The sequence below is a fragment of the Ptychodera flava genome, chromosome 13, assembly GCF_041260155.1.
Source record: "Ptychodera flava strain L36383 chromosome 13, AS_Pfla_20210202, whole genome shotgun sequence".
Lineage (NCBI taxonomy): Eukaryota > Metazoa > Hemichordata > Enteropneusta > Ptychoderidae > Ptychodera > Ptychodera flava.
The window spans coordinates 21,287,428-21,309,020 of NC_091940.1; the positions used below are offsets into that span (position 1 = coordinate 21,287,428).

General features: G+C 39.2%; 2 protein-coding genes across 2 annotated transcripts; both read right to left on the minus strand.

The window, feature by feature from the left end:
• Positions 1–5,585: 5,585 nt before the first annotated feature.
• Positions 5,586–14,069, minus strand: LOC139147799 (uncharacterized). Its single transcript, XM_070719004.1, has 6 exons — positions 13,241–14,069; positions 12,274–13,071; positions 10,446–10,686; positions 9,154–9,297; positions 7,919–8,722; positions 5,586–6,757 (listed from the first exon to the last, which is right to left on the minus strand). The coding sequence occupies exons 1-6, from the start codon at positions 13,862–13,864 to the stop codon at positions 6,537–6,539; spliced, it is 2,832 nt and encodes a 943-aa protein (XP_070575105.1). The 5' UTR covers positions 13,865–14,069; the 3' UTR covers positions 5,586–6,536.
• A 2,715-nt stretch (positions 14,070–16,784) lies between these two features.
• LOC139147050 (monocarboxylate transporter 12-like) lies at positions 16,785–19,972 on the minus strand. Its single transcript, XM_070717902.1, has 2 exons — positions 19,909–19,972; positions 16,785–17,599 (listed from the first exon to the last, which is right to left on the minus strand). The coding sequence occupies exons 1-2, from the start codon at positions 19,970–19,972 to the stop codon at positions 16,785–16,787; spliced, it is 879 nt and encodes a 292-aa protein (XP_070574003.1).
• Positions 19,973–21,593: the final 1,621 nt, after the last annotated feature.

Below are 21,593 nucleotides of genomic sequence, written 5' to 3' on the forward strand. Positions count from 1 at the left end.
TCATGGGAATTACGAGCCTTCCCATCATTGTCGCCACGCCAAAAGCTTAGACAAGAAGTGATGTATTATCACTTCAGATCCGAATTTTTTTAGTCTTAGCACTTGCAAGTAAGTAGCCTACGCCGGTGAAACATGGTGTCCAACACAAAAATAAACTAAACAAATGTCACTTGACAAAGTGAGAGTCAGATTGTATTCAAATTCTATTGTTGCGGCAGTGTGACAAGTGCCACAATGAACGAGTTTGGACTATCATGCGCCAAGCACCAAGGGGTCTACGCCCCCTCGCGTTATAACACACAATTGATCAAACTTGTCACTTTTATTATCCACTGCCTATGCAATACGTCATATTGTCATACAGAGTTGTACGCATACGATATCACGTTAGCAAGAGTCAGGTAGTGTGCGCCTTACCTTTGCTTATTATATTTATACATATTAAATATTAAAATATATTTATACAAACAATTTTCTTTTCAAAATTATGGATAAAAATCAGGAGGGGGGATGGTCACGTACACATTTCCTAAGGGATGCATATTTTTGCGAAAATGAGAGAGCGACGCCATACACGTTGATATTTGCCATGCATAAATTCGTCCTGATATACCTATGAGGTGAAGACGTTTTTTATTACCAGGGACAACACATCGCTGACTAGACGGAATACTGTCTGATTCCCTTCACTTTTGATTAATTTGCTGTCAATGTCACCGGTACAAGTCTTAGTTTGACCTCCAAACTGCTAAAACATTCTCCCCTTCTCATCAAATGCTACATGAAACTGACTGGCACATCCGGATTGACATGACCATCCATAGCTGTCAAAATATGAACACTTTGCAGTTCCCAATCCAAACACTTTGCAGTTATAAACAAAGACTATATATGACGGCCCTCGTACTGTCTATATGTTTAAAACGCCACGTCACCATAGTCTGTCGTCTGCTGCTTATCATTTTCCGTCACAGGATCTGCTTCCTTGACGACAGTGCCTACACCCTCAGAAAACAGTAAGGGACCGTTCAGTTTTTACGGCCGGGGGGGGGGCGGCAAAATCTTGTCGCCGGTTTTCAAAAAAATATAGACCCCCCCTGCATTTTTTGTGAAAAAAGATGACCCCCCTTTGTCAGACGAAAACATTTGATGACCCCCCCCGGCGGAAAAAATAACCAAAAACCCATATGTCAAATTTACTCACACGGTTTGGATTTGAACTCCGGTACGCGGTGCGCTTTATCCGTGTAGCAGAGATGCCAGTGCACAAACTTCTTAGCTACATCCATGCAAACGTCTGTTAATTAGGACAACTGTAAGGCAATTTTAACTTCATTTCCATAGAAAACTTATGTGCATCACACTGTTATGCAAATTCCCCTTTTTGTCTCAGTGCTACCATTCAGGGTCGCGAGCATGTAAATGGTCTTTCAAAGATAAGATAGGCACTTAACCAGATACTACTGTAAAATGAGTTGGCCGCCGAAGGCAGCCCGCTGCTTATTATAGTGGGTTGGTTTCCTACCAGTGAAAAAGCGATGACCCCTCCCCCCCCCCCTTTGCGGATTCCAAAATTACGATGACCCCCCCCCCCTGGATTTTGCGCCACCCCCCCCCCCGGCCGTAAAAACTGAACGGTCCCTAACCTCTTCCTTACGTTTTCTAATGCATTTTGAAATGTTCTGAAAGTTGCACCAGTCTTATTTAACACGTGGACATCCCGACGATCACAGACGTCGACCAAGCGTCGTTGCAGTACAGCAGCTATATTCGTCAATATATTTCGAGGATATTGCGTACCATCTTTTCGCTCTAACCAATAATCTAGGGACTACAGTAAACCAGGTTCAAAGCTAGGTATTAGCAAATGATGGTCTCTAACACTGTGAAGTTGAACTTGTCTCCAAACAGCCAAATCATGTTGACCCAGCCCAACTGTTCTGTTTGCATGCTTTGTTCGTTCAGCTATCTTTCACTGAGACTTTGCTGATGTTGGTATTCTGTCAAGGCTTTAAATCGTTTCAGAATTGTCAATTATCTATCCTCTCATTTTCACACAGTTGCTGAGATGAAATCGAATCTAGCGGCGTTACTGTGACTTCGTTCGACTCGAAGAACCCGAGATTGAAAGACGTCTCGCGGTATATAATAGGGCCCCGCGATCTACACTCAATCACTGCCTTTGCTCAACTTAAAGTGTTTACACCAAGTGCCAACACAACAATAAACTAAACAAACACTTAACTTAATTTTGGCTTGCCACTTGACAAAGTGAGAGTCGGATTGTATTCAAATTGCTATTGTTACGGCAGTATGATAAGTGCCACAATGAACGAGCTTGGGCTGTTATGTGTCAAACACTCGGGGGTCTACGCCCACTCGTATTATAATGCACAATTGACCAAACTTGTTTATTATAGTACCACTTTGTACTTTGTACCTGCCCACTGCACATGTGTCTTTCCTTCCGCCTGTCTGCCTATGAATTCAATTATGCAATACATCACATTGTCATACGGTGTTGTAGCGTACGATATCACGTCAACAAGAGTCAGGTAGTATGCGCCTTACCGTGGCTAATATTTATATAATTTTTCATTGAAATATATTTATACAAATAATTTTCTTTTAAAATCCAGCTTAAAAATCAGTGTGGGGACGGAATGGTCACCTACACATTTTGGTACCGATACAAATTTGAGAGTCTGAATATCTGTCCCTGGAACGCAATCTTAGTGGCCGTATCCATTTAAAATCTGCCACGAAGGAGCGTGAATGATTGCGAAGGTTACTTATCTGTTAACGATTTAAATGATTCATATTACCAATGCACTCTATAAGCCATAAGCAAATGATTCCAATATTGACACTGAGTCCGAACGCGACGGCGTTTGCATGGCCCGATTCTCTTAACCTAGTCACGTGACTTAGATTTTAATCTACGCCATATCTGCCAGTTTCCAAATGCTGTTTATTTTGCCCGACTGCTGGTTCAAGAATGGCTGGACAAAGTTCAAACTGAATGGAAGTCTTGTTAGAGACCTTGGTTACTATAGCGGCTGTTGTAGTTAGGCTGCACAAGTTACCTGCATTCTTTTACAGTCGTTTATTTTCAAAAGTCGGCATCAGAATGCCAAGGTCAACAGATTGGTTTGCCCCCAAAATAAACAAAATGCAATGAAACATTGTCCATTGTATATCAATGGAAGCATTACACATTGAATTTCACAAATCACATGATTTCATTCATAACGCGCCAACATTTGAATGGCTCCGTTTATTCTTGAGTTTTTTGGTCAGTGCAAAGGGTCAACGTCCTTTTAACTGCAATCTGCAGCGAAATAATTTAATCGAAAAACAGCAAAGCGTGCCATAGTTTATCAAAATTCATCATGAAATCGAGAAATGCGCATGCGATTATCCATTAGGTCCGCGCTGACATCTCGTCGAAGAGGCTTTGAATCACGTGACAACAGATAGCTTGCCAGTGGCTTGGTAAGATCCTCCGAAGAATAAGGGAGCCTTCAGTAATTACAGATGGGGTGGGCTGGGGACGGGAGGGTGGTCACATTTTGGAAAACTGTCCGGGGGTTCATCTTTTATAAAACTACCATGGGAGAGGGTCACTTTTAACAGAAGCTGATTTTACGGCCAAACCTTCGATTGTTCATACAACCGCGGCAAAGCCAGTGCATAGGTAACTGATTGTAATACAAACACTAATAGTAATTAATATGTAGTCTAACTGCGCCTTGTTTATCTATACTTTGTCGCTGTCAGTAAGAAATCTCAGCAGGGTGGCGTTAAATGGTACTGTCTTCAGGAAGTCCATGCCAAGTTGAATTCTTATATTTACGTTTGGCAAGGAGACTTCTCATATCTAAACCAAGCACCCCGTGGTTTATTAGCTCTTTATCAGTAAAATAAAGGTGCCGCTTCTATACTTTAAGGTTTTCCAGTACTTGTTGCTATTGTAGTTTCTGTTTGTATTACAATCAGTTATCTATTCACTGGCTTTGCCGCGGTTGTATGATAGTTCCTCAATAGGAAATCACCGACAAAATACATCGATTCTTTTAAATACATACACATTATCGACAAGCTTTGCAAGCAAAGAAGATGCATCGGTATCCTACATTAAATACCTTGAACAGTTAAAACGGATGAGAGACAAGAGAAAAACATGTGGGACAGGTGCATATCAATGATCAAATGTCTATAAATGCACAGATATTGTAAGTTTTATATTGGACAACAATTCGTCATAGGTCTTTTATAGACTACCTTGTACAGTTAATTCACCATTTCAGTGAAATTCCAAAGTCCAATTTCTTGCACACACATCCACGTGAAACCACCCTAGTCGCATTAAGCACATTATGTCAATAATCAAGAATACATAAATACGCAGATTTACCCAGATTTGTATTAGAAAGAAATATTCATAGTTTCTCCATAGACAACCATGTATAGTATAGTGAATCAATATTTCGGTGAAATTCCAAAATCCAACTTCTTGAGCACACATCAACTTGTAACCACCCTAGTCTAATAAAGTACTTAAATATCTATAATCAAGAGTACATAAATAAGCAGATTGACCTAGTTTTGTATTGGAAAAAATATTCATAGTTTCCTCATTGACTACCATATATAATGAATCAACATTTCAGTGGAATTCCGAAATCCAATTTCTTGTACACACATGCATGTTTTACTTCACGCTTCTAGCAAAGTACATTTACATGTATTATAAAACATATATAATTGTACAGATAGAACTTGTTTTGTACGGGAAAATTGTCAATAGTTTGCCCGATAGACTCCCATGTATTACGATTTGATATTTTTAGGTGGATCACTATATCAGTTACATCTTGCCTTCTTTTAGTTGCGCATAATATAGTGACCCTCCGGCAAATGTATGATTCTTCAAAAATGCTTGCGTGATAAATTGCGACCCTCCCCCCTCGTGTAATTTTTGTACCTAACTGACATAAGCATAAAACCAATTGTTAATATATGTAGATCAGCTGATACTGGTTCAGTTATTCCAGAATGAATACTGCTTGGGAAGGTCAAGTTTTAGATTGTCGGACAAGGGGGAGGGTCGCATTTTAGACAAGAGGTTAGGGGGTAGGGTAACATTTTACAATACAGGTGCGCACGGAATTCCCAGGCCCACCCCCTGTAATTTCTGAAAACTCTCTACGAGGCGCACAAAGATCCGCAAACAACAAGCTAGCCGATGACATCATCATACCTCGTATGGCCACATGCATTGTGTTAAGGATCTCCAAAATTGACAGTTTACACCTAGTTTGATGACTGTAAATTCGTCATTGCTGACCGGTGAAAATTGTAAACGGCGCAAAATGGGCTCTCGTATTCTGAATTGAAAACTTTTGACCTTGCTCCGGTAATAACAAGATCGGTGAAAGTGAACTGAAGGTTCAAACCAAACTATAGCTGGCAGTACTGTCTCTGTTTTACTTGGTGACTTTACACCATTCATGTTTATGTGTGGCCACTGTATGCATTTGTATGGCTAGAGGACACAAATACAACATTGACGCAAGAGACTAAGATTATATTCTTTTTATTATATTTTAACTGTTAGATATACGAAAACAATTATCATCATTCATTCTAGTCAAAATACGATAACTCGAATTCAGTTGTAAAAGTCAAAATCTCAAACGCTTACATTATACATGAATCAAAAGAGATCAAACGAACCTATCTAAATTTTCAGCCTCTGAACTGAGAGTTCAAGGTCTTTACGGCCAACTAATGTAAAGAGATGTCTAAATATTTCTTAAAACGTGCTCTAAACCTAACAAATGCACGCATGCATGTATAGCAATCTTACATAGGTACGCACGTACGCACGCACGCACGCACAGTATATGTATGTATGTATGTATGTATGTATGTATGTATGTATGTATGTATGTATGTATGTATGTATGTATGTATGTATGTATGTATGTATGTATGTATGTATGTATGTATGTATGTATGTATGTATGTATGTATGTATGTATTTTTCCGTCTTTAAAAGGGAGCGGTTCGTCCCGCCTCTGTCTGAGCGTCTTTCCTGTTGATAGACATTGCCCCTGCCCCTTCTAGTAAAAGAGCAAATAAGAAGCAACTTCAGCATTTGATTGTTCACCAGCTTTGTAGCTTTCCAATAATTGAAAGACTTTGTGAAATAAACTTTGGCTGCGTCCCTTCATTTATATGAAACTGCTTCGGTCGTGGTCATTAATTTCATTAAAGCGGCCATTTCTAAAGTTTTGACAGGCGCAAGGGAGGTTGGGACTCCCTTGCTTAGCAAAACTCACGTCATATGAATCCAATACGCACGGCCGCAAACGGGACAACTCCCTCCCTTTAATTGTTAAACGGTTCGTTAATTGGATGACTCAGAAACAGACAATATAGAAAAGACGTATTCTACATCATCTTTCTTTTTGATTGACACATTCTTGCAAAGCAATTTATACATGGAAGATGACATCTGTGACAAACAGTTATCTAGAATTTCTTGAAGTCAACGTTGCCGCCTCTGCCACATACATATTTTGCAATTCGGGGTCATCTGAGGTCTTTTCTTTCGTAGTGCTCTCAGCAGCTCGTTGACGTCTCGACGTGCAAGGTTCCAAAACAAATATCAGCAACCCTCCAAATGTAAGGAGACTTCCGTAGAAATAAAATGTGTAATTGTAATCTTGAGTGACGTCGTAAATGTAACCTGTGAAAAAAGCAAGAAACAAGTCATCTTAGGAAAATATTTTTATGCTATATTTGAACATGTGTTTTCCAAACGCAAACAAACGCAGTCGCTGTTACATACTGATACGAAGCTGTGTAATGTTACCAGAAACTGTCGTTTCTTTATTCTTTCTACAAGAACTTTCACTGAATATAGTTTTTCCTTATTACCAGCCAATCAAGCCCTAAATAAGATACCAAAAAGTATGTTTAAACTTGCATTAAATTTGCATTTTATCCGACTTTATTTATATATATTCTTTCTGAAAAACTTGCATCCTGCTAATTTAGTCGATTTCGGTTTTGCGTTTATTTTCTATGGCTTTAACTGAATTTATCAAGTGAAACACACTACCCTTTTTCTGGTGCACATTATGCTGCTGATCATAGCTTTAGTTATTAATTACTACAACGATAGCAACATTACGACAACGAACACTCTTCATCGGAACATAGAAATTTTAATCAAAAAATTATCAATAATCGGTTTGAAAACCCCCACACCGTCTGCTGGCTGATTAACTTGAAGTAATGAAAAGACATCTAAGGGAGGGGTCGTCCCGTCTGCGGCTGTGCGGATAGAAACCATACGACGGGTATATTGCTTTGCAGAGTATATTTCTTTGTGCATATCAAAATAATACTCTGTCGAGCCTGGTGACGGCCGCCAAAGCAGCTTCCTATGAACAAAGGGACGCAACCAACGTCGATTTAGTAAAGTCTTGCAGTGATTAGAAAGATACAAAACTGATGAACTATGAATACGCATCAACTGCTGACTTTTCTTCACATTTGCTAAACATTCATCGCCAATTACTAGGAAGAGGCAATGTTTATCAACAAGAAAGTCGCGCAGCCGCAGACGTCGGGACGACCCACTCCGTATATATGAAAAACCCATACGATACCGCATGAAGGTCCTGTATATTCATGTATTGGAATCAGGTGATGAGCTTAAAACACCTTTGTGATTAAATTTTCATATTTATATTCGTATTTCATGCCGTAATTCAAATGTTGAGAAACTTAAGTCCAACATGGTTTTACAATCGGGATGCAGTTTCGTCAATGATTTTACATGCGTGTAGTAAACTGTCTATAAAACGGTCTGATGTTCAAGAAATGTATCATTATAGCTAACCTCCGCAAGGTGGTCCAACCAATGATCCCAAAGCGACGAACAGTGTTGTTACGCCAACACCGGCTGTCAACAGTTTAGGGCCAAGAATATCTTTGGCAACTTGTGGCATCAGTCCGGAAAAGACGCCGACAGGAATTCCAAGAATGAATGAGTAGGTAATGTAGGAGATGTAGTCCGTTGCTAGCGGGCTGGCCAGGTTACACACTCCAGTAAAACACAGGGCGAACGCGAACACTTTGATGCTTGCGACGTACTTTTTCGTTACATACAGAATCGATGGAATTATGAGTCTTCCGATTATTCCCGCCAAGCCCATAACTGAGACAATCAAGGCAATTTCCGTGCTGCTACCAAGGTTTTTACTCTCCGCTCGTGCGAGCAAATGTACAGGTAGACTGGAATACCCCATTCCAATAGATATGGCGCAGGCAAGTAGAAACAAGACGAAAGTAGGGTAATTTGTAAATATTTCCAAATCACAGACGTCTGCAATACGAGTCCAGTGCCTTTTAAGACCTTTAGCTTCAGCGCACTTCTCTTCGGTTGCATCATTTTCCCGAATATTCTGTCGCGGCGCTCTGAACAGGGCGGCTGATATCGCCATCTGCGCATTCAGGGCCGAGAACACTATGATGGCTCCTTGCCAGCCGTATTTGTCGATCAGTGCCTGCAGTAACTGAGGGAAGATGAATATCGCGAGCCCAGCTCCGCTCGCTGCGATCACATTTGCAAGTGCGAATCTTTTCCGTACGAAGAACGGAAGGATACCAATGCATGCAGGTATGATAAGTGCATAACCGAATCCTAGAGGAGTAATGCAGAAAGACAATATCATTGTTGTGTGACAAGGTTACGGCATTTAGTGGAAGAGTCTGAAGCATGTATACGATCGAAAGAATAAGATATTGTTTAAGTGCCATGAATAACGAAACACACCCAGATATACATATAGATAGATTGATGGGTGAATGGATTGACAATTTTCCGCTTTGAGAGATAGTAATTAGAACAAAAGCAATTCGCGAGTACATCTGCATACTGCTTGTCTCGTGACACTGACACGATAAATTAGATGCGATTAGCGAATGCACTTTAAGAAGTAGCGTAAGAGATAGCAACAAACACATCAACAAACACATGCAATTGACAAACATGTCCCTCAATCTATCGTCAATGTGTTTTCGTCCAATGCCAAGATATTGTGTTAAATGACGGGACTTTGCAAATACACATACCTACAACAAGTCCAATACTGAAATAAAGAATTTCGATTCGATCGGCAAATGCACTGACGAAGTAACCAATAGATGAGATTATTGTTCCCAGCAGCACTGTCTTCCGAAAACCAATTTTCTTCACGAAAACATTTGACAATGGTGCTATGTGTATGTACGTGTGCGTGCGTGTTTGTGTGTGTGTATATATGTGTTTGTATGTGTGTGTGAGAGAGAGAGAGAGAGAGAGAGAGAGAGAGAGAGAGAGAGAGAGAGAGAGAGAGAGAGAGAGAGAGAGAGAGTTAGTTATATTACATCTTTATAATATTAGTTGTTTTGATATACTTGACAGTGCCTAGGGTGTCACACGTCGTATAAAATCTGAACTGAAATGTTTGTAAAATATCTGATCGAGAATGAATCATTTTTATCAATATTTGTTATTTGCCTCTGTGCCTTGCAAGGATCGCCATAAAGTCGCCAATCAAGGGTCGAAAACAAACAAACGAAGAAAGAACTGAAGAGTAACGCATAATGTAAATAATGTGATGAATGGATGAATAAATAATGAAACAGACGCATATACGGCATGGGAACAATGCGTAGGATATAAATTATAGTGAGCGTCAAAGATATCATAAAATGTCACAAAGTTTGTTCAACTGTTAAAGCCTGGATATGGTTGCTAGGGAATAGATAAATCTGTCGGGATGGAGATATTTCAATGCCACTTGTGATGATGACAGTAATGATGATATTGATGTTCTTCATCTAAGGAGTGACAAATTAAATGAAGTAAAATGATACTGTAGGCGACAGCTGATGGTAATATGTGTCTTATATAGGTGACAAGTTCGGAGCTCCTTTGTTCAATCCCAAAGGAGGCCAGGTTTTGTTTTTCGGAAATGAAATATAGCCCGACTCAGTATTCACACGTCAATCTCTCGTAAACTCCGACTTCCTCATACCAGCTCCTTTGAAATGTTTCCTCACCATCCGGGGCCCTAACACGCCTTAGCGATTTATTGGTGTATTTCTATTCTGTGCGACAAGCCTTCAAGTGTTATGTCGTGTCCATTGTCAAAGGAGGACCGTTATCTGTAACTCGATAACCTCACACCATTATCAAATGTTTTACAATTGCTACTTTTATTCAGCCCTTAGAGCATTTTTAAAAATAGAGTGTGCCTCAATTACGATCTCTTTCCCATAACACTGTGAAAAAACGAGATAAACGGAATGATTATCCTAATTATATTTTAGGGTCCGGAATGAAAATGGTGTGGATGCATCATAATACCATTATATCTTACCTAATCCGTTTTCTACAGCTGCGAGAAGTGCAATTATCCATGAAGTTCGGGCTGAGGTCTCCTCGAAATGTCTCTGAATGACAACGAACAGTGGGCCTATGGCTTGGTATGCACCGAATACGAATAGATTGCATATGTGGGCGCCGAGAACGACAAGCCATCCGAGGCACCCACCGTCTTTGCTACGCTCACCTCGCGTGGGAACTTCGGTATCAGCGGCAGTCGCCTCATCTCCTCTCGGCTGCGAACTCGTCATGTTGTAGACAATAAAAAAAGTTATACAGAATGAACACAGCTGCCAGGAATGAGTCGACAACTGTTGAATTCAATCGAAGAAAGGAGGCTTCAAATACATGTGTCCGTCAATTCCGAAATGGACAATACGTAAGTGCTGCCAGGTAAGCATAAAATGGCACGGGAAACACTGATAAGCCCACGTAGGGGTGTTTACTTATTTAAATTGGGTCAAGAGATAGTCTAACCAGGGGTGACAAACACATTGTTTTAAGGTATGTGGAGAGACTATGGGTCCAGGTCAGGCCAAATAAAAGAATATGCGTGTTTCAGGTAAGCCAACCTACCCGATTTAAATCCCTCAGACCCTCAACTTTCATCCCTCTTTAAAAAACTGACGCATGGTTTTGCGAAATATTGTTGGAGTTTCGATAGGTTTCACCTCATTAAATATGAAAAATATTTACAAATTCGTTCCCGACCGACCTACTATATTTTATGAAGGCATATTGAAGGAAACATAAATAAATTTATTTTGTCCCAAGTGAATTTAACAGGCGGATAAAAATTTTCCCCATTGTTTTTTTCACTTGCATAAAATTTACGCGTGATCAGCAAATGCCGAACACTCGGCACTGTACAATTATTAGTAGTGGTTTTATATATATATATATATATATATATATATATATATATATATATATATATATATATATATATTATATATATATATATATATATATATTATATATACACAGGCTATATACAGGCTATATACAGGCTGTATAGAGATAAGCATATACATATATACATATATATAATATATATATATATATATATATCATATACGGATAAGCCATATACAGATGAGAAATATATATATCTCTATATTTTATATATATAATAATATATATATATATATATATATATATATATATATAATATATATATATATATATATAAACAGATTACTTCAAGTACAAAGTAATGGAATCTATTACTTAAGTTTCATGCATCTGGCAATCCTCAGATAGAGTGAAAGGATTACTAGCTCGACACTCTTACATATATGATTGGGACGAACCATTCTATTTGTAGGTGGTGTTAAAATTCGATAAATAATATTTGTTTTGGTGGCGACATTTTGAAACCAACTCAGAGCGTTTGTTTAACGGTGTAGATTTGTCAGCATTGATAATGTGCAGCTTTTCTGATATACAAAGATTACATCGCTTGTTCATGTTAGAGTGGCTCAATGCTTTATCAATGATTGACCATGAAATGTCAAAGACTTGGCCCTTATTTCCATACAAATTTTGACAACTCGGTGTCGTTTTTGTATCTCTCGTTACGGAACGATTTCATGTGATTAGTGTAGAGCGTCTTGAAGGTGTTATCAGTGAGGCCGATATAAACCCTCTCTCCGTTGTCCTCCGTTGATACTTTGGCCTTGTACACCACGCCTTTGACTTGACAGTTACCCTTCAAGGGGCATACAATCAGCTTGTTGATCCTTACACTATTCTCTTGAGATTACCCTCTTTTTATGAGATTTGATTATACTTGCCATATTCTTCATAGAGCTATAACTCACTTTAATTGTGTTTCTGTTGAAGGTCTTGTGAAGTTTAGACCCCTTTGGAAAATATTTGTCAACAAGTTGGAGAAATTTCCTGCCGATGTTAGTTTCCACGTTCTTGCTGAAAGGGGGATTGAACCACGTGATATGACGCTTCCTGTTATTGCTTCTCCTCGCTGATTGGTTGGTCCTGGTGAATTCAATTTGCTCGGTGTAACCGCTTGCCTTTAGCGCCGTATTGTATTGACCTTTATATTTACCAAAGATGCCCTTATCACTAGATATTGTTGAGATGCGTTTGCTTATTGCGTCAGGTATGTGATTAATAATGATTGGCGGGTGATTAGACTGCTTACGGACATACATTGTTTGGTCGTTTGGTTTACGATACGGGTAGAACTTGCCGTCGTTCAGATTAAATGTCACATCCAAGAAGTTTGTAATCTTCTGGTTTGTCTCGATCGTGATTTTCAGGCCAATGTCACGAAATATCTTTGTGATTTCCTTTCTGATCTTATCCGCCTTGCTGAGTACACCAAGCCCGTCATCCCGGTATAAGCCGATATGATTCTTATCATACTTTTTGGCGAGTGTGCCAAGTATATACAGACCCACCAGTTCGCATATTTCAGCACCATCGAAGCTGCCCATCGCCACATCGAATAAATCCTTATTCTCTCTTTTAATCCAGGGTGTTATGTCGTCAAAGAGGAGGGTCTTCCTCGAGTGCATTATGATATCAACCACTTCATCACTCATCAGAAATTGAAGTATATTCTCTCGCAAAATCAAGCGATTTACGCAAGAGATCTTCTGAAATGGATGGATAGAAGTTGACAATGTCAAATGTAATGAATCTACATTTTAATTTACCTCGTATCCCCTTGAACCAGTCAATGACAGCTGATGAATTCCTCCATTGGTTCACACACGTACGTGATCTAATATCATTGTTGATTGTGTCAAGTAATTGTTTACTTACTTTGCCCATCTCGCTTTTGGTCGGGTTAATAAGTCTACATGTTGGATTGTTCATGAAGTTGTCTTTGTGGTGTTTTAAGGTAATGAAGGCCTGGCGCTTAGCGAGTGTGTCCATCCTTTCTGCAATATTGAGTTCACTTGCTATTTCCTTCGCCTCACTATTAATTTCGTTGTAAACGCTGTTGTTCGCTAACTTGTATGACTTTGTTATGTTGTCACGTAACATCTTCTGATAACAATCAGCACTAACCTTGTAGAAGTTACGTGTCTTGTCGGCAGGGACAAAAATCTTCCCCGATTTCTTGATTTCACGGATGTCAGATTTGAGTTTTCTTTGGAAGCTGTCATTCACCTTCCTGAATTTGATATTATCCACCAAATTTAACACAGCCTCCTCAAAGGGTTTCAACTCCTCGACCTGCGGTGGTTGCTTTCTCGATCTAAATCCATATTTGCCATCAAAACTCCGCTGGTCGTCACTATCATCCTTCTTGTTCTTGTTAATATAAGCCCACCTAATATTTCCAAAAAAGCTATCAACCATCGCAATAAACTGTGTCATGTAGGCTTTGATCGATGGCATTGGTATGCTCTTCATAGAGTAGTCGAAGCTAATTCTCTCCATACTTGATGTAGATCCCAGGCAGACAAGAGTGCTCAACCAATAAAATCAGGAGCCCGTAATATCGAAGTATACAGATGTCCTCGTGGGAAATTACAGTGACAAGACAGCTTCCAAAGAAAACTCAAATCTGACATCCGTGAAATCAAGAAATCGGGGAAGATTTTTGTCCCTGCCGACAAGACACGTAACTTCTACAAGGTTAGTGCTGATTGTTATCAGAAGATGTTACGTGACAAAATATAAAGATTACATCGTTTGTTCATGTTAGAGTAGCTCAATGCTTTATCAATGATTGACCATGAAATGTCAAAGACTTGGCCCTTATTTCTTAAATTCCATACAAATTTTGACAACTCGGTGTCGTTTTTGTATCTCTCGTTACCGGAACGATTTCATGTGATTAGTGTAGCGCGTCTTGAAGGTGTTATCAGTGAGGCCGATATAAACCCTCTCTCCGTTGTCCTCCGTTGATACTTTGGCCTTGTACACCACGCCTTTGACTTGACAGTTACCCTTCAAGGGGCATGCCGACTTAACCCTGCAATTACAATCAGCTGGTTGGTCCTTACGCTGTTCTCCGAGTATGCCTATAGTACAGCTGTTTGTATGCCCATCTTCGGCCAAAACATAAACATATCATTTCCACTTTGCTGATTAAAACTGCCTTAATGCGTGCCTTTATTTACTTGCTTAGAAAAGATACTAAAGACAGATACTAAAGTTTATGCAGACCGCAGTGTGCTGACTTCAGAGAATCAAACCTTGTAGCGAACCCCCTCTAATGAGAGATATTTATGGAAAGCCGCCGCGGTAGTTGATACACGTTATTCTAACAGGTGTATTGTTCTTTGCTATCAAATGACGTCATGCGCATATTTCAATTTCCAGCTGACGGGCAACGTGCGCGTTCCGCGTGCAGTATGCCGTACTACAGTGTATACGACAATGCCATTCCGTGTCTTACATGTGTGCGTGTATGGCTATAATAAATCGATCAAAGAGGGAAGTTTGAAAAACATTTTTTAAGATACCGAAGGGAGTTGTACACAAGAGTGAAAAATCAAGAACGTTGAGAGTAGACTTCGACGTGGAAAAAGGCTTGTCAACCTGTCCGCATCTGATACCATGTTGTTTTGCCCGTCACTTGGTAACAACCATATTGTGGATCGAATGTTCAGGTCACGTGGTTGATAGTAAAGAATTGACTTTACACAGACTGAGACAGTTTTAACTTTACATTCTAATGAAGTAACATTGGTCTACTCTGGCAATAACTGGTGAAATGAATTAAAGTGCTCTATATTCCCTGCAATGTAGGTCTGGTTGATATTCTGCGTGCATGATTGGTTAGTACAGACTGAACAAAACACAGTGCAGTGCAAAAGAAACCAACTTACACAAACATTTGAAATTTAAAGAATGTACTTCAGCGTGTAGCAATAAAATCACGGACAATAGTAACCGCAAACAACGAAGAGCAACCAATAATTCATGTCAGTTTGTGTTGCCACTTCAGCAACGCATAGTTTATCCAGGTCCAGGTTACCCAAGGTCTGTCCTGTAGCGCTCTCAGCTATTTATTAATTGGCGTCTTGTTGTGTAAGGCTCAAATATGATTATCATCAACCCTCCAACTGTAAAGAGGCTTCCATAGAAATAAAATGAGTAGTTGTAGTCGGTAGTGATGTCGTATATGTAACCTGAAGGACGTAAACAAAAAAATCCCGATTTTAAAAAAATCCCATTTATGTATCCCTCTATTCTCTTCGTTCATCTCCGAGCAAAGTAACAAAGAGTGACGCGATCGTAACTTCACTAATATTTTCTGTGCTAAAAAGAAACAAAAGAGAGTAATATAAGTATTTTAACGCAAAAATTCACTGCTCATTGTTTCATGAATTAAGTTCACTCTAGCTACATCGCGTTGCTTTACACCTGAACTACATTTATCCTGGTATCAATACGCCATCGGCACTTTATCACACATCATTTCAAGGTGTGGGTAGCGATAGCGACTGGCCTGATACACGCCCACGGCAACTTATGGACAATTGGCCAGTGTCCAGTGCGCATCGATTTCAGAAATTCAGTTGACTCAGTTGAAGCTATTTTCCAAGCAAATCGGCGTCCAAATCCGCGTACTCATGGACGACAAAAATGAAACCCAAGGCGACATTGTTACTAATTTTGCCAAACCTTCACATTCGTTAGACGCCAATTTCAGATGCGGGTGAAATAGTACTCTTAAAATGCTATTTCTTTAAAACTACAGACCCAGCAGGTAGTTATAAAAGAAGTTCCAACACAACGAAATTAATAGAATGCAGACGCAATGTTCTATTGATGTATAGCAACTTGAGTAGAAATCGTATTTTTCGTCCAGGTTGAAAGCTTTGTTTGCTCTTATAGAAATATATTTTTTTATGACTTACTACCAGAAGAAAATATTGCTTCAGTACCTTTTTACAATACGGAAAAATACTGTATATTCGATTCGTATCATGGTTTGATAGCATGGTGTGCGGACTCTTACCCCGTGTTAGGAATGACTATAAGACAATCGAAAGACTATTATCTCAGGTTACTTGCGAATATTAATTTTAAAATCGTTTGTAGATGAACTTAAATTTTGACAGGGTTTGAATAAACTTAGGTAGTTTTTAAAGCCCTTCAATTATTATCCTTAATCACTTTCTCTTGAAAGTGCGAAGTCGGATATGTATCTTCCTGTAAAATAATTCGTTTATAGTCTCATTGAATGTCATAAAATGAAATAAATATAATTATATTAAAAAAGTAATTCGAACTTTGACTTTTTTGTTAAAAGTGATTCACTTTCTATAGGAGTAGACAAGACAAGGGTTTATCAAGTAGCAATTGAAATAGCAACACATAAGACGAGACATTGTAAATCTGATACTTAACCTCCACATGGCGGTCCAATCAGTGATCCGATGGCGATGAAAAATGTTCCTATGCCAATACCTGCTGTTAAGAAGTCAGGACCAACGATATCTCGTACTACTTGTGGCATCAGTCCGAAAAATGTGCCGACAGGAATTCCAAGAATGGATGCGTAGACCATGTAGGAGACGTAGGTCTTTGCCAAGGGACTTGCCAGGTTACACACCCCGGCAAAACACAAAGTGAGCGCGTACAGTTTAAAGGTTGAAACGCATCTTTGCGTGAAATGCAGAATCACTGGAATCACAAGCTTTCCGATTATTCCCGCCAAACCCATCAATGAGACAATTAAGGATATATCTGCACCACTACCCAAATTTTTATCCTCTGCACGCGCCACAAGATGTGCCGGTAGTCCATAATAACCTATTCCAATTGATATAGTACTGGCAACGGTAAACAGGACGAAGGTAGGATAAATTTTAAATAGCCCAAAATCACAGGTATCTGTGGTGCGTGACAAGAACAATTTCAGACATTTAGCTTCACCAGACGTCTGCTCTGATCGATTATTTTTGTTATTTTCCGGATCCTCTTCTGGAGCTCTGAACAAGGCGGCAGATATTCCCATCTGGGCATTCAAGGCCGAGAACACTATGACAGATCCTCTCCAGCCGTAGTTTTCGATCAGTATTTGTAACAACGGAGGGAAGATAAACACAGCCAGCCCTGCTCCGCACCCTGCAAGCACGTTTGCAAGTGCGAATCTTTTCCGTATGAAAAATGCTATGACGCCAATGCATGCAGGCATGATAATTGCATAACCGAATCCTAGAGAAATGAATGTAATACAGAAAGACAATATCATTGTTATGTGACGAGATTACGGCATTAGTGGAAGAGTCTGAAACTTATATACGATCGAGTAGAGTAAGATATTGTGTAAGTACAAGAAAGAATGAAACGCACCCAGATATAATAATAATAATAATAATAATAATAATAATAATAATAATAATATATAGCGCACATATCCGCAAGTACATGTGATCAAGGCGCTTTACAATTATTATTACCCCTGGCCACTGGACCTAATATGATACCACTCAACTCCCTGCGGAGCAAACAACAGCTCATATGTGCAGCCAAAAAACGCAGCAGAGCTAAACGTACACATTACAGCCACTGTCCTACCAGGTACCCATCACTCCTGGGTGCTGAGAAGCAATGAGGAATAAAGTGCCTTGCTCAAGGACACAACACCATAGCCATGCCAGGGCTCGAACTCACCATCCTGTGATCGTGCGTCCACTGCTCTAGCCACCGCCCATGCATGATGCATCCACAATGCATGCAGGCATGATAATTGCAGAGATATGCATATAGATAGATTGATGGGTGGATGGAAAGACAAATTTCCGCCTTAAATGGAGAGATTGTATTTAAAAAAGCAATTCACGAATGCATCTGCATACTGCTAGTCTGGTGACACTGACAAAATGAACTCGATTCAAGTAGCGAATGCACTTAAGACTTGGGTAGCATAAGGGGTAGCAACAAACACAGCAACCAACACATGCAATTGGCAAAGATATCCTTTAATTCATATGCAATGCGTTTTCGTCTGATACCGAGGCATTGTGTTAAATGACGGGACTTTGCAAATACACGTACCTACAACAAGTCCAATACTGAAATAAAGAATTTCGATTCGATCGGCAAATGCACTGACGAAGTAACCAATAGATGAGATTATTGTTCCCAGCAGCACTGTCTTCCGAAAACCGATTTTCTTCACGAAAACATTTGACAATGGTGCTATGTATGTATGTACGTGTGCGTGTGTGTACGAGTGTACAGAGAGAGAGAGAGAGAGAGAGAGAGAGAGAGAGAGAGAGAGAGAGAGAGAGAGAGAGAGAGAGAGAGAGAGAGAGATTACATCTTTATAACATTATTTGTTTTGATATACCTGACAGTTCCTTGGATGTCACACGTCTTAGAACATCTGAATTGAAATAATTGAAAGTTGTAACGGTTTCTGATCGAGAATAGTGCATTTTCTCATTATTTTTATTTGCCTACGTCACTTGCAAGTATCACTTTAAAGTCGCCGATCAAGGGTCAAACAACAAACAAACAAATAATGAGCTGACGAATAATGAATACTGGAAATAATATGATGAATGGATAAATAAATAGTAAAATAGACGCAAGTACAGTATGCTTCAAATGCCACAAAGTTTTACAAAGCCTGGAGGTGATTGCTATGGAATGGGTAAATCTGTCAAGATGAAAATATTTCAATGCCACTTGCGATAATGACAGTGATGATGATACTGATATTCTTCATCTAAGGAGCGACAAAGGAAGTAAAATGGTTCAAGAAGCGACTGTTGATGGTTATATTGACAAAACATTATGAGATATTTGTCTTGCATGCGATAAGTTCGGAGCTTCCTTGTTCAATAACGAAGGAAGTCAGGTTTTGGTTTACGGAAATGAAGTGAGGTCTGACTCAATACTCATGTTTTAGAAGAATTAATAGAGGATGTTCACACGTCAATCTCAGGTAAACCCTGAATTCCCTCTACCAGCTCCGTCGTAATTACGGAATTCGAACGGTTCCTCACCATCGGCTCCGAAACAAACGAGGGCGATGTCTTGATGTATTTCTATCGTGTACGTCAAGCATTTAAGTTGTTGTTGTGTCAGATGTCAAATGTGGGCCATTATCTGTAACTCGATAACCTCATATCATTATCAAATGATTTACAATCGCTACTTTTATTCAGCTCGTAGGGCATTTTAAAAAATGAAGTGTGTCTCAATTGCGATCTCTTTCCAATAACACTGTAAAAAACGATCTCAGATAAACGGAATGATTGTCCTATTGACATTGAGGGCCTGGAATGAAAATAATGTGAATGCATCACAATGCCATACCTTACCTAATCCGCTTTCTACAGCAGCAAGAAGCGCAATTATCCATGAAGTGCGGGCTGAGGTCTCCTCGAAATACCTCTGAATGACAACGAACAGCGGGCCTATGGATTGGAATACACCGAAAACGAATAGTTGGCATACATGGGCGCCGAGAACGACAAGCCACCCGACGCACCCACCGTCTTTGCTATGCTCACCGAGCTTGGGAACTCCTGAATCAGCGGCAGCTGCCTCATCTCCTCTCGGCTGTGAACTCGTCATGTTGTAAACAAACAAAAGTTATACAGGATGAATACAGCTGCCAGGAATGAATCCGTAAATTCCAAATGGACAATACGTAAGTGCAGGTAAGCACAAAGAAGCACGCAAAATACTGGTAAGCCAACGTACAAGTGTTTACTTATTGAAATTGGGTCAACAGGTATAGTCTGAACAGGGGCAACAAACACATTGTTTTAATTTAAGATATGTGGCGAGACCAAGTCCAGGTCAGGCTAAACAAACAAGAATATGATTGTATGTTTCAGGTAACCCAACCCAGTCTATTTAAATCCCTCAGATCCTAAACTTTCTTCCAAATTTGTATAAAATGACACGTGATTTTGCACAATGTTTAGGGTTTTTGATAGTTGCACCTAATTAAGTATGCAAAATATAAAAAGTTCCGGGCCGACCTATAATAAATCATGAAGGCATATTGAAGGAAACTGAAATACCTTTATTTTGTCCCAAGTGAATTCAACAGTTGGACAAAAAAATGGTTGCAACATTTTCCCCATGTATCGTTTTATACGCTTGGATAAATTTACGTGTAATCATCGAATGTTGACGGTCGCTATTAAACATTGTAAATTTATTACCAGTGACTTTATACATACATACATACATATATATATATATATATATATATATATATATATATATATATATATATATATATATATAACAGGGGAGAGTCGAAACATACCATCATCTCGGTGGTAGTGGTTCTCCACCACAGAGCAGCTTCGTTTTAGTGAGCGTTCAGTTATTACGGGCGGGGGTGGGCCGGCAAAATCCGGAGGGGGGGGGGGCTGGGGTCACTTTAAAATTTAAAACTGCAACGAATGGGGGGGGGTGTCATGTATTTTTCAAACAGCTCAGGGGGGGTCACTTAATTTTCATAAGTATCCGTCCCGTCAAAAAGCAGCTTCAGTGTTCAGAAATATTCTGAGAGATGGAAATGATTTGCTGCATGATTTCATTCTCTGAAGTCATTTGACTGTAAATCTGAACAAAGTATAATTATCTGTCACATATAATCATCTTGACTAGGGAACTCTGAGGCTTGTCTTATTGTAAATCGAGCTCACTGAAGGCAATGAACAATTCGGAATTATTCCTATTACTTACATGTTAGAGATATAGCAAGTTTTGTCAGGGACATTATTTAACAGTTACCTGTAGACTACTAGTACCATGAAAAGTGAAATTATACTTTTAGGTGAAATTCCAATATCATAATTGTTGTCAACATCTGAACTTTCAAATACACTGTTTGAATCAAGTACATTTGTATCAATTATCAAACACCTATAAAAGCACAAATTGATTTAGTCTAGCGTTGTAAACAAATTATTCATAGTTTTCTCATAGACTCCAATGTATAGTGAATCAACATTTTGGTGAAATTCCAAAATCCAATTTCTTGCACAAATATCCGTTTGTAACCACACTAGTGTAATCAAGTACATTAATATTAATAATCGAGAGTACATAATACACAGATTTACCTATTTTTTGTATTTGAAAAAATCATTCATAGTTTCCTCATAGACTGCCATGTATAGTGGATGGACATTTTCAGTGAAATTCCAAAATCAGATTTCTTGTATACATAATA